We start from the raw sequence: 15,394 nt of genomic DNA, 5'->3' as shown, positions 1-15,394 counted from the left end.
CACTATCACTGCTGTGCCTGTCCCATACATGGTCTATGGTCCTGTATTCAAGGCTCGGCTCCGTGCCAGCTGGCAGTTGCCTTGGAGTGAGCAACGCGAAAACAAGCTTTTCCAAATAAAACCCTATATTGGGACTTTGACTGTCTTGCTTCCGTAAGGATCGGAAAGAGGAAGTTGTTCTAACTAGACTACGCATTGGTCACAGTTTTAACTTTTCGTTTTCTTTTGTCTGGAACTGATGCACCAATATGTTGTCTGTGTAACACTCAGATCACAATAAGCTACATTTTACTGTCTTGCCGTCGTTATGACTCTCAACAAAGGCACCATTTTAAACATGTTTTGTCCTAAGATTTATCCATAACGTTAGTGTTATTGGTGATGGTGACACTGTCCACCTTGATAAAGTTTTTAGTGTTTTAAAGGCCATTAATCTTTTTAATGTCATTTAAGTATTTTAAATTTATACATTAAACCTTTTTTAATGTGGTTCCCTTTTAAGAATCACAATCTCTCTAGTTTGATTTGAAATTAGAAAATGGCCGTAACATTAAATAACTCGACACCAGGACTGGAAAGGCCAACTACAGGTGACTAACGGTGCTGTTTGAACTTCCCGTTAGTTATCCTGAAGAGTTATTATTAAAAATTTGCTACACGTCTTTTAAAACTCTTATTACTTTACCTTTGAAAAATGGCCATAACGTCAAATAACTCGAAACCAGGACTGGAAAGGCCAACTTCAGGTGACTGAAGATGCTTTTTGTACATACCAGTTAGTCTTCCTAACAAGTTATGATAATTACAATTATGCTACAGAAAGTTCTTTACAACTTGAATTACTGTAGTTTTTCTCTTGACGTTGTAGACTAGATGTAAACATAGGTTTTATGCCATTTATGTGTTTTTTAAACATTGTTTTGTTTTACTTTAATTTCTTTTGATGAATTTTACTAAATTTACTCTAATTTTTACTTTTTACCGGATGTTTGGCGCAGATAGCCTAGCTGCTTTATATCATAAAACACTAAATCAAACCAACCAACCGTTACTTTCCAAGTGATATCCGGCCTGGCATGGCCAAGCGCGTAAGGCGTGCGACTCGTAATCCGAGGGTCGCGGGTTCGCGCCCGCGTCGCGCTAAACATGCTCGCCCTCCCAGCCGTGGGGGCGTATAATGTGACGATCAATCCCACTATTCGTTGGTAAAAGAGTAGCTCAAGAGTTGGCGGTGGGTGGTGATGACTAGCTGTCTTCCCTCTAGTCTTACACTGCTAAATTAGGGACGGCTAGCACAGATAGCCCTCGAGTAGCTTTGTGCGAAATTCCAAAACAAACAAACAAACCAAGTGATATGGGATTTTTCAAAGAATTGTGACATGTTACATTTTGTGAACAATACCCAATCAACAGACCAAATCATATAAAGATTGTGAGACTGACCAACAGTATATGCGTATATAAATAAACTCCTCCAGTGCAGTGAAAAATTGTGTTCTTTCTCGACATATACCATAAATCAGGTACCTGTACCTTGCGAGTTTAATTTGTGATGAAAATAGTTGACATTAATGGCTCATAGATGGAAGCACATGAAGGCAACATAGCTATTGATATTTAACTCTTGGAAATGGCCCGTGTAGGTCACCATAATAACAGCGAAAGAGCCAGAGGGAGTTTGTCTATCATTCGTAATGCAATGATATCTAATACTGAGATATGTATATATGGTAGCATATATGTAGCGTTAAACATTTCAATGAAGATTACATAAATTTATTCAAGAATGTTTTATAACATAAATAAATCAATTGCAATGAATGAAAAAAAATTGATTTAAATATTAAGACTTTGAGATTTGAAGTTAACTGTAATTACCGGCGTGTGAGGTATTATTTGAAGATACTGTTTACATGATATGTAAATACTACTGGGAGAATATTTTAGTTTTTACTTTACAAATACATTACATGTTGAATATTTGTATTCTGAAGACGGCTGGCATCGGTATTAAAAACTTTGATTAAAATAAAGTATAGAACAACGTTTCGACCTTCTTAGGTCATTTTCAGGTTAACAAAGACAGTTTGAAAGTGACCGTTACTGGGCACATGTATTTGGGACGAGAATATTTCACGGAAGATATGAGTAGTAACTAGAATCATACTATGCTCAGGAAAAACATTGTTTAACCTGTTGTTTTTACTAGATCAGCAAATAATATTTTGTTTGGATTGAAATGAAGTATAACTGAGTAGATGAATTTATCTGTAGAAAGTAAAGTTCACAAACAGTAGTTTATATCAAACCAAAGGTAAACTTGATGCACTCAATGTCTTATTTGATGATTATTCAATATTTTCAATCACGTAGATTGGATTATTTTTACAAGTACATAGTTTTACTGGATATTTGTTAAATATTATTTCCCCACATAAGTAACTTCATTACATTTTAAATGTATGAAAGTGCATACTATGAATATATATATAACTAAAGTAACCTTTGAGTGATACTTGATTGTATCTGTGAGGTGTCTGATAAGAAATGAAATAGCAACGTTAATTAATTTCTGTGGTCAGAATGCAGAGGTTTGTGCTGGTAGATTTAACCTTACATCTTTCCTTCTGGACTTAGTCTCTGTTTGTATAACAACCATACAGTAGCGACACAACTGTGGCTGGGTTCCAAGGTAGCTGTATTAATGGTTTTCATACCAATGATGACAGCTGAATATTGGTCATGTCTGAGACTCGATGAAGCCAGGCTGACCAAGAGATTCACAACTGTAAGGTTATATTTTCTATTGTAATATAAACCTGAGTACAAACAAGCTTATAGTATCTTCTTCTTCTGACCAATCAGAAACAACGTGACCATATATTTTAAATTCTTGACTTTTTATGATTGAATTATTTACTCTTATTATTATGTAAAGAGTATTGTACCGTATATTTGATGTCAAGTAGTACATGTTCTATTATTATTATTTTAGTTCAGGTATGTAGTAGGTTTGTTTCATATAATATTAAATTATTATTTAAAACATGTGTAATGGGATTTTTAAAGGGTTTATATCTGGTTTTGATTCATTTTACTTCTAATAGGATATATTTGTATTGTTAATTTTGTGTGAAGAACTGTCTTATGTTGTTGTGTATGATTTTACGTTGATGTTGAATTTGTAAGAGTTGTAGTTTAAGTGTTTTGAAAGGGTGAAAGTAATTTATAACAATTTCTTGATATGCAAAATGATTTAGTTTTTAATGTTAGGAATGTCTAGGTTAGCCAGTATGCCAGCTTATGATATATTTCTTATCTTAGTTTTTTCTATGTCCCTGTGGATATTTAGAACATGTTTTAAATACAGAAAGCCAGTCAAGCACTAAGTTTCTCTTGTCCTAGCTGCTCACAGATCTAGACAATTCACTTATAGTATGTGCACTTTCGCATGTAAAGAATTGCTGTAACATAAACATACTGTATTGAAAAGAACAGTGATGACCAAAGAATTCAACATCCTTTGCTTTATAATGAATGGCCCACAGTCACGGGGGCACCTGTACCCTAAGAAGACTGGCGTTGTTTTTGTGTATAATAATAACGAAGAGTGGAATTGACCGTAACATCATAACGCACCCATAGCTGAAAGGGCGAGCATGTTTGGTGTGATGGGGATTCGATCCTCGCTCAGGAAACATGACAATGATTTGAAAGAGAGATATGATTAACTTATTCCCAATCTTTCTTTTCTTTAAACAGTTAATGTTAAATGATTACAATTTTGATTAAAAATTAAACTACACTTACTAAACTGTTGAATTAACAGTCTCTTAAAAATGTAAACTTTGAAAGGTATACAAAGGAGATACGTTAGAAAAGTTGCTAATGCTGATTCCAGTGCGTGTATGTATGTTTTCTGTAGATAACCAATTGTGTAGCTTTGTGCTTAACTTTAAACAAGCAAGCAAGTATCGAACTTCTTTTGAATCCTTTGTTGCGCATGTATAATTTATCCTCGATTTTACTAGAAAAATCTGACGTCAAAAACTATAAAACTATATAGGCTTAAATTTCTAGATCTTAACACCACCATTAAGATCCACAGCCCTTTCTGGCTAACGTCTATCTTACAACATTAAATATATAGCTTACAATACATATATGTGTTTTTAAATGAAGCTTGACAAAAAGTGTACGAATAATTTATTTTCAATATTTATTTTTCTTTGCACTTATGAATAATAAACATCTGTTATTACTTATTTCTAAATAACTCACCTAGTTTTTCGTTTTGTCTGAAAAACAGTTTACTACTACTTAGAACCTACTTGAAAGTCCCTATTTCTTTCTTATACGCCAAAACGTAAAAATCTCAAACACAGTATAAATTAGCAGACTGCTACATAACTGGTAATATTATTTATTAAATATATAGGATATTTGATAAAGACAAGAAGTTTGTCACAGCAATGGGCGTCCACAGAAATATTTTCGTTGGGAGACATGTATATAGGGGACCAACTTTTCCAGTGTAAGTCAACAAATTAAAAGAATGTATTATGTGTGCTTAAACACAAACATAAATTTAGTTTTTTTCAATAAAAAATACTAAAATTTAAAATTTAAGTACGATATAAAGTTTACATCACAAAAAGTGCAATTTTTGTGAAATGTAAGTGGGCGGGTAAGTGTCTCTTTTGCCCCTTCCTGCGGTTGCTTATGGTTTCAGTGTAAAACTATACACTGGGCAACCTGTACACCACATGCAATTGAATCCTGAATTTTAGCATACGTAAACTGTCTGGTGAGAGAACAGAAAAAACTGTTAAAAGCACAAACCAAACCTGTTAACATTAATAGGCAATAATATGATACGTTTCTTATTATTAACGCTATCATTATTTATGAAAAATACCCGAGGCATTTGCAAATCCCTAACTAAATACAGCATAATAACAATAATCATATAAATAAAAATGTATTTTAATAAGCAGACTAAACGAGAAAGGCTGAACCAAATATATTTTATTTTGCACATAATTCAATACATCACGTATATTTTACAGTACTTTTTATACAATATTTGTATAAAGTTACTATTAAACTAGCCAATAAATACTAAATTTAAGCTGCAGTGAAGACCCTCTTGGCTGCTTAAAAAACTTACAATCTTCTTGGTGAACTGTAAGGAAGCGTGTAAAAATGTGTTTGTAGGTGTAAGGAATAGTAGCCCGGCATGGCCAAGTGGGTTAAGGCGTTCGACTCCCCATCGCACCAAACATAGTAGCCCTTTCAGCCGTGGGGGCATTATAATTTCACTGTCAATCCCACTATTCGTTAATAAAGGAGTAGCCTAAGAGTTTGCGGTGGGTGGTGAAGACTATCTGCCTTCCCTCTAGTCTTACACTTCAAAATTATGGATGGCTAGCGCAGATAGCCCTCGTATAGCTTTGCGCGAAATTCAAAAAACAAACAAACAAGGAATAATACTGACAAACACGAACACAATGCACAAAATATTAAAATATAACACCTCAAATAAAATATTACAGAAATTTGAAGGATCATAAATTTTAACACCCATCTATTTATGCATTACTTCATATGAGGGTGCGAAAGTGTGAACTATTTTTCTCTATAATTTCATAACCATATTAAATAAAGTGTTATTACCAGAAACTAGTTTGTTTGCTTCCCTGCTCTACCCTACCAGAATTTCCTGTAGGCTAGATTACTGAAAAGAATTCTAGTTTAACAAATGTTAAGTTTGTATTGCAATTATTCTCAAAAACAAAACGAGTCTCCTGAACTATGTTTAACACTTTTAACAGTAGCACTTTCTTCTGGAAATGTGTTGTGACCAAACTTGTTATATAACAATAAAAAATGTTCCAGTGAGACTATTTGATTCTCGAATCTTGCATTTAAGGGTGGTTGAAATTTGTTGTGTAATATGGTGCTATTTTACAATTCTCTAAAACGTATTATATACAGCTCAGATCAAAATACCTTTTGTGATATTGTTATCATAATGCTTTTTTGATATATAGTAAGAAAAACTGAAACATAATCAATAGACTTTTTTTCGGAAAATCAGTTAAGTCACCCAAAACTAAAATCAGGTAAGCTACCTAAAACTCTGGTCTTACTTTATTATTGAAAAACTCTTTTTTTTTTTATTGATAGCTTTTCACAAATTTGCTTTTCTGCTTCAAATCTTGTCGAAATGAAAGATGCGACCTGAAGAAAGTGAAAAGGCAAGTTCATGAAATGCTATTAACAAAGCCAAGAAGTTAATTACACATATCATCCTTTCTTTGTCTCTGAATATGTATTATTTTTGGTTCATCTGCATTTCTCATCACTTAAATACACATATATTCCCTGGACAGTCTTTCTCTTTATTTCTTACTTTGTCCGGACAGCCATAGCTTGATCACCACACGAGTTATCACAATATGTTCTCAGGATTTCCATAAACTACTTTTTTCTCTCTTTTCTTCAGACCCCATTCGCCCAAAAAATACTATAAAATAAACACAACATTGAATGTACACGTCACCAGTACCATGATTCCTAGAACAAGCTCTATTTAATACCCTTGTATACAAAAATTTAGCATGAAAAGTTTGCTTGTTTCTTAAGCACAAAGCTACACAATGGGCAATTTGTACTGTGACCACCACGGGGAAAAACTCGGTTTTCAGCATTGTAAGCCTTTAGAGTTGGTTGGAATCAAGAGCATGTTGACTGGACTGAAGTAATATGGAGCAAAGTGTTCTCGAGAGATTCAAAGCTGAACCTGAACGGGTCTAGTGGGAAATGCATTCAGTTGCGTTGATGTGGAGAAAACTTCATCCAGCGAGCGGTTTGAATGATACTTGAAGCATACGTAGACGGAGAGTCAGATAACGTGGGGATGTATCTCAAGCTAGGGTATGGGAAGTTGAATTTGTAAAACACACTGTTAGTGCTAACAAGTACATTGAAATCCTCGAGATCTATTTAAAGCTGACAATTCAGGATTATTTCGGTGAAGCTGACCATTGCACATTTCAAGATGACTGTTTCATGCTGTGGGCTTAAAAAGGTTGGCATTATTCATGCGCCCTAATCCATATTTGGCATCATGAAGTCCCCTTGCTTACATACAGTCCCTCTCGTACTCTGTGCCACGGTGATATCAAGCAGTAATCACGACCTGAGAGGGCACATCCAAATATTAAAATAATAAACGGATTCCGTGTCCACTTTTGGTCAATTACAGTAGTGGCAATATTGTTTCCGCTAATATATATCATACAATAATGAAATTCTTGCTTATATGTGCGATACTGAAAAACTTTATTATGAGATGTGCACTTCGCAATTTTTTTTAACCTGTGCGCATGTTGATTTGCAATGGGGTCATAATTTTCACGTTTTGTCTCCGTTTCCCGTTACGGAAAACTTTATTTTTATCCATTCAAATGTAGAGAAAAAAAAAATTGGGTTTGTTTTTAATTTCGTGCAAAGCTACACGAGAGATATCTGCATTACTCGTCCATAATTTTGAAGTGTAAGACTAGAGGGAAGGCAGCTAGTCATCACCACCCACCGCCAACTCTTGGGATACTCTTTTACCCACAAATAGTGAGATTAAGCGTAACATTATAACGCCCCCACGGCTGAAATGGCGAGCATGTCTGGTACGACGGGGATTCGAACCCGCGGCCCTCGAATTAAGAGACGAGTGCCTGAACCACCTGGCCATACCGGACTGAAAAAAATTGGGCAACCGAATTTGCTACGTGTAGTGGAGCAAAACGAAGGTGATGAGGCCACACATAGATTTGACATTTACGGAGTATTTTGATGGTTTCGTCTTTAGACAATAAAATAAAGTTCAACAGAGATTACTTTACTATACAAGGCTGCATATCACTCACAGCTCCGATGCATTGTCATCCCTACCAATTGGTGGCACCTCAAGTGAGCACTGGCGCCACGGATAATCGGCTAGTATATATAATAATTAAACTAGCATTGTACTGTCATGGATTAATGTATCGAAAACAACGTTATATTAAAGAAATATTCTGATCTTTTCACTTGGATTGTATCTTTTTTTTCTTCGTCACCGAATTCTTGTGACGATTTATTAAACCTATCGCCCCCGCTAGTACAGCGGTATGTCTACGGATTTACAACCCTAAAATTAGGTGTTCGATTCCTCTCGGTGGGCTCAGCAGATAGCCCGATTTGGCTTTGCTATAAGAAAACACACAATTAAGCCTATCCTAAGTTTCCGGGGCGTTCCATCTAATGAAATCAAAATGTGTTTCATGAACAAATTTGACATACAATCTGAATTTGGTTATGTGCTAAAAACAATTGAAGTAAGGTAGTATTTAACAAAAATGAAGGTGATTGGAATCGAACTTGAAAATTTAGTTAATATTAACAAACTAGGAAGAGATAGCTAATTTACATTTTAGCTGTTGCTCTACTAAAATTAGTGGTTTAATTAGACTGAAGGTTTCTCACAAAATACTTCTGAAACACAAGTTTCAGTGAAATGATAATGTAGTAAATTTAAAATTCACGACCTACGTTAAAACAGTTGGATTGTTTCGTGGAATAAATTATTTCACTAATTTACTCCTTAGTTGACGATGTTGAGGTAAATAAAGTTTTCTTTTCTCACACACAAAATAAAATTGATTGAAAATTAGATTTAATATTGTGATCAGCTTTAGTGGGGAAATGTTTTAACTGAATAATAAACATTTCTACTGATTAGCTAATCATAATATTAAATTTAATCATTCAGTATTATCTGGGCTCTTAATAATCAAAAGTTAATTTATACATTGACATATTATATAACGTTTTTCAACTGTTTGAAACATATGCAATAATCCTAAAATTTCTAATAAAGTATATATTTCACAAATTAATGCCAGTTGAATATATCATGCACATTAAATTACAATGGGCTAATATTGCATATTTTTAAAAAATGTTGCAATACTTTATAATTCAACACTATAACTTAAGTCAATAGATGGCGCTACAAATAATCTAAACCGAATCTGTGATATTCCAGATTCTTTTTTGTGGAATTATTTTACATTGTTATTGTGAATGCTAAATAGGTTAATTCAAGTTAAAAAATAGCGATAAGCAATCCCCTTTAGTCTGTCACTTCAGAATTAGGGACGGATGACGCGGATAACTTTTGTTCGAACTTCAACAAACAACTATAAATAATTGATTTAAAAACAAAGTGATATAATTAAATTTCTCTAAACCTAATTAAAATTTATGAACAGATTACTCTTCGATTTAATAAAGTTCGCATCGAAAAACTGTCCAAGCAGTTAATAATATAAATAGCATCTCAACCGCTACTACGTTTATCGTATCTCGGCAGTTCTAAATATCTGTGGTATTTGGCGAAAGGCCTCATTGGCATTGTATATAGCAAATGTGTTAGACATATTCCTATTTACCATTTCTCACTTTTGCGTAATTAATAGGTTTTTCGTTACTAAACACGAAGCTACACAAAAGGCTATTTGTGCTATACCCCCCAAGGGTGACGAAACCCGGTTTTGGGGGATCGTTTAATTAATAACCTTTTTCCCATTGGCCTCATAATTCATAAACATCAATATGAATTTGCTAAAATTTCAGCCATCTAATTCAAATATCATTTTCACAGATGAACGGAACAGTTAATTTCGTGCTACAAAGTAAAATGGTGGTTGTAAAATACATTTGAGCACGTTGAAATAATCATACAAAAAACTATAATGTTGTATAACTACTACATTTATTTTTATGTTATACCTTACAATTTATAAAAGGCTCGCGGGGTAGGTGGCAACAAAGAACTCTTGACTAGGTGTGCTCAATAAACGCTGAAAAATAAAACGTTTGATCTACGAGTTCTGTCTGTGTTCGATATGCTGATATCGCATGCATGTGATTTGTGCGTTTTTCGTAGTATAAGCTTATTTTGCACCCAGTATCTCTTAAATATAAAAGTGGTTGCTGTAAGGTGTATACATTTCAATGCTCAGAACGTCTTACGATTGCTATTGCCCACACCTTTTGGTCATAGGTCACAAGCAAATGAAAACTGATTGTGACTACCAGAAACTAACTAGTCATTATAAGAGTCATATATTATAAGATTTAGATCGCTGCAGTGGATTTGATTCTATATTTCTTATATATATTTGGGAACTATCTCCCTAACTTTTGATGTCTTACTATCAAAATAAAATTATAAATACGAAATGCTTTCACTTCAAAACAATTATTAGTTAGTTTTCTAATTTCTCGAGAAATCAAGTTTTTTATGACTCCCTTAACAATAAACTTAAGACATATTTTTTTTAAGTAGTTGGGATACACTATTAACAACAACATGCTTTATTACAAATGGATCTAACTTTGTTCAAACGTTTGGTGGTTCAACTAACAGTGATTGCAAAATGTGATACCTTTGTAGCCAGTGAGTAAACTTTTTCTAATAATTAATTTATTATTTTAGCATCTTCATATAGGTATGGACTCAAACATTTATTTGATAAAAAATACTTTACCAAAGACACAGACTGTGAATAGAAGGAAATATTAGAGTTGTTGTCAGATTGTCAGCTACAATTACTGAATGTTTTTTTTTTTATCTCTCTCTTTGTTTTAATGAATTTTTCATCCACAGTTCAAAAATATCCTTGTGGAAAATAAATACATAAAGATACAAAATGAGTTTATGTTTCATAGATTGTTCATTATTCTGACTAAATTACCTTGTACAATGCAATGTTCAGTTTTTACACAGACACAAGTTAATAAATACTGAAATCATTCTGTTAAATGTGCCCACAAACATATGATTACAAAACTAAATTTTAAATATAACATATACTGCCATTTTCAAATTTATGGTTTGGGGTCTATTTTACCTGATCTTCAAATTTATGATGTTTAGATGTGAATAATTCATCACCTCCAAAATGTATTTGCTGGTTTGACATATGCATTATTATTTTAAGCAGGCTCACAAAAAATATAACTTAATTATTGGTTACATCATCCATTATTCATCAAAATTAGGATTAGACATTTTTAAGCGTTTTCTTCATTTTCCAAAAGAATGAAATATTAACCTTAAAAACAGCTTCTACATTAACACTGGGCAAGAAAAATAAGTCACTGCACATTAAGGATGTGGTTCCTACACTTTTATTTTGGTTAAATCTAATAAATAATAAAATTTTCATTTAATAAAAAGAAAATACATTCTAAAGCAGTGTTTCTTAGCCTTTCTTGAATGATGTCACCTTTGAGAATCTAATTTAAAAGCTGTGGATCCATTTCCCAGAACAAAATGCACATAAGCACAAAATAATGGAGGAAAAAAAATTTTTCCCCTGTTTATGGATCCCCTAAATACCTTCCATAGACCATCAATTTAGAATCTCTCGTTCTAAAGGTTCATTTCTTATGTAACTTTAACAATTGGCTATCTGTGCTCTGTCCACCACGGGTATCAAAACTTGGTTTCTAGAGTTGCAAGTCTTCAGATATACTGCTGTGTCACTGGTAGGCATATTGTTTAACTGCATTTCAAACATTATTCTAATTTGGCTTACAGAATATTTCAAATTAGAAATGTTAAAACATTTCATTTTCACTTTATATATTTTTAAAGTTAAGGTTAAAAATAAATGTACTATGCTTCAGAATTACACTAATCCAACCAGAAAAAAACTGTTGCCAGAAAATGTTACTAACTAATTCTTGTAATTTGATGGTATTAAACAATTTTTCATTAATAAATATGATCAGTTTGTATTTATTGTCTACAGGTGACATAAGAAATTATACATTTTTCTTGGTATATGTAATATCTCTCTTTGTTTCAAGGTGAACTATGCAGGTTTCTGAAGAATTTCACACTAAGAAAAACAGGACCCAAATCCATGACCCTGTTCATTAGACTAGTACTTCACTCACTCAGCTATAAAGTCATAAGCTGGTTAAAGTATCTACATAATTAGCCAAAATGTAAATTTGAATATAATTCATTTTGTTTTACACCAGAAACTATAAATTAGTATAGCTAAAACGGATACTCAACAACGTATTTAATATGTGTTGAGTAGCTTTGGTTTAGAACTAAATACTGAATGAGTAAAATTTAAAAATATAACTTTAAGATGCATTTCCTAACTTTATTTCAGGAAATTCCAATGGGATATTTTGTAAAATTTGAACATTATATATTTTGTTTCAATTTTTTCCATAATTCCTTATCAATACATATATTTTCTTCTGAGTTTCTCCTGATTCATACTAATATTTATTTTTCATATTCAAAGTTATCAGAATATTTATATTTATATATAAATATAAAGTTAGTTAAAATTGTTTGTGTATGAGAAAAGAAGAAAACTATTTACAAACATTCATTAAGTATGATAGACCTTACTTTATAGTGTCTTTATTAGTGTATACATATGGTTCAAACTTCAGTTCATATTTCTGTTCATGAAAGTTACATTATGATTTCTTTAATGTAATTTACTTGTGTATAGAATAACCACTTACTAAGATCTGCACTTCCAAGTAAATCAGTAATGCTATATACTTATGACATATGAAAACATGTTTAGTCAGGGATAATTAGTACACAAACTTTTAAATGTTTAAACTCATCTAATGGTTTATATTAGACACACTTTACCAAAATCAGAAATCCTTTTCATAACAAGTTCATCATAAAAAGAAAAATAACTTAGCAGACCATAATTTAAAAGATTTAAGAAATTTACTGGCACTGTTTGTTTTTCAAAGTTAGATGCTTATCTGTCAGTGACCCAAGATAACTGTGCAAAAAGAGAACTACAGGGTAACATTTAAAAACCTTTTATGATGAAGCTTCAACTAATAAATATGTTTCTCAGATTTACAATAACTTTAGGATAAAGTTATCCTGCATGTATAATGAACTATAGAATGAAATTTAAGAACCTTTTCTGATAAAGCCTCAACTAATAAATATGTTCCTCAGATTTACAAAATTTAAGATAAAGTTACCCCACATGTATAATGAACTACTTGGAGAAAAGAACATATAATACTCCAATTCATTTTCCTGAAACAGATATTTGCATCTTTACATTAAAATAATTCAGTGATTTGTTTCATCTTTACTTATCTCATTAAATTTGTTTGATGACATTACTGGTAACAATATGACTTTAAGGGCATGTGCGTTACATAAGATGTATACACACTACAGTGTTTAATTTACCATACATTCCTGACAATCACTAAACTGAGTAATAGCAACACTCGAATAAGAGTATAAGTAATATTTAAGATTTCCTTAACAACTGTATCATACTATCGTTTAAACAGCTCCTACATTATTTTTTACAATGTAAACTCGATTTTCGTATTCTTCCTCTTACTTATTGCAACCAACATCCTACAAATTTAAGGATACTCTCTCTCTACAAAAGCAGCTTTTCCCAGCATATTACTATCATTAGTTGATCTTAAATTTTAAAATTAAGTTTATATAATACGTACTTTCCGCCAACCCTAAATTATATATAAACATATACTAGTTTTCCTCCACCTATACTAATATTTTGACATCACTTGTTTTCGTAAATTAACTTTGCTAGAGTAAAAGTAAATCATAAGAACCAGTCAAACTCATAGCAATCTTCCATCAAATTATTATAAGATATCTATCTATATATCTTAAGTAAACTAACACTATCAAGTTTAGGCTAACTAAATATTGATTGTAATGAACATACACGAGCATCATTAATTATATTTTTGTGCTCTACTAAGTCTAGTCTTGTGAACACTATCGCGTCACGTATATTAGCTAAGTATCTATGAACAAAATTAGTACAATTCCAGTAACAACTAACCGTCGAAACAAACTCTGTATAACACGTAAGACGAATTTTTAAACACTTTACGTAGGTTTTGAATCTCAGCTACTCCCTGTTCTTTTAACAAACTACTAGTTCTTATTAGATGTTGTAACACGTACGTTTATAACCTAACCCAAGTTTGATGAGGTCGCTTGCATCACTGCCAGGTGGTGCGAGAGTAACCAGTGACGAGAGTAACAAAAATTTAGATTGGACCTGAGTGCATGTGGAAATTATCTTTCAGTGTAGGAAGTGTGGGTTTCAGTGTAGTACGAAATTACAAATAGCTATGGAAACAAACTCTAGGTTCTGGACTTTCATAGTTTTGTATTTATTGCAGATACAATTACCGGTGAAGAGTTTTAATTTGGAAACACGTTTGCCACTGATAAAACAAGGTGACAGAGGCTCTTACTTTGGTTTTTCAGTGGCTGAACATCTTGCTGTGTATGGCGAAGATTCGAAATTCTACCCTGTGTAAGTTCATTTTATTGGGAGTTTTAAAAATGAATGAATTTAACAATTACATAAAAAAATACGTACTGATACATAATTATTTAGAGGTGAAATTAAAACTGCACTTGTTATTCAGCAATATATCAAACTTCGTGGTACAAGGCACGAACATTTAAACTTTTTATGATACAATAAGAAGCAGCTTATTTTACATTTTACATCAAAATTATTATTATTGTCATAATAGGAAAATTATGTTTTAAAATATTTGGTTTTGTTTTATTTTAGTGTTTCTAAAGTACGAGTTGTAGGCTGGTAAAGAAAACGTAACTTGAACGATTAGTAATTTTAAATGCAAAATCTGCATAGTACCAAAATAGAGATAACGTGGTCCATATTTTCATAAATTTTGTGGATTGTAAAAATCGTTTCAAGAAAATATTTCTGCACTAACGAATCTGTTATCAGAAATTGCAAATCGTGGTTCAGCAGATAAAAAAAGTGTTAAACAGAAAAGAAAAAAAAATGTAATTAGTGAAATAGTATACCTGTTCATGTATACTCAAGGAATGTTTGATAATATTAATTTCAATCATAGTTATGGAAAAGTTTTAACTTTTAAGTCGTTAGATAAGAGGGTACAGGCGAATATTTTCTTTGCATTTTAAACAAAATGTAATTACAAGAGAAACACACACCTTAAGACATATCAAATTCAATCTTATCTGTAAATTACGAGTTAAAGATACTTAGTGAATTGCAGTATTTTGTCAAGCCTCAAAATAGTGGAAATATCACTCTAATAAGATTTATTTGGGAACTTAATACAGTTTGGAATTTGCATGGAGAGAATGACTGTGAAACGTAACATGAAAGTCATTGTGTTTATTATACGTTTTAAACAGATTATGAAATAATAATGAATAAAATATATTTAGTTGGAAAAAACAACAGTTTGGTCCACAAAATTATAATTGTAT

General features: G+C 32.2%; 1 protein-coding gene across 1 annotated transcript in view; it reads left to right on the top strand.

Moving 5' to 3' along the window:
- The first annotated feature begins 14,115 nt into the window (after positions 1-14,115).
- The window catches only part of LOC143246418 (integrin alpha-PS1-like), a 98,692-nt gene continuing 97,413 nt past the window's right edge, over positions 14,116-15,394 (top strand). The window contains exon 1 of the mRNA XM_076493092.1: positions 14,116-14,435. Within this exon, the coding sequence (XP_076349207.1) occupies positions 14,248-14,435 (188 nt within the window). The 5' untranslated portion in view covers positions 14,116-14,247. The remainder of the gene's footprint in view (positions 14,436-15,394) is intronic.

Source organism: Tachypleus tridentatus, chromosome 3 (assembly GCF_004210375.1).
Source record: "Tachypleus tridentatus isolate NWPU-2018 chromosome 3, ASM421037v1, whole genome shotgun sequence".
NCBI lineage: Eukaryota > Metazoa > Arthropoda > Merostomata > Xiphosura > Limulidae > Tachypleus > Tachypleus tridentatus.
This window is presented reverse-complemented; position numbering and strand designations above follow the sequence as displayed.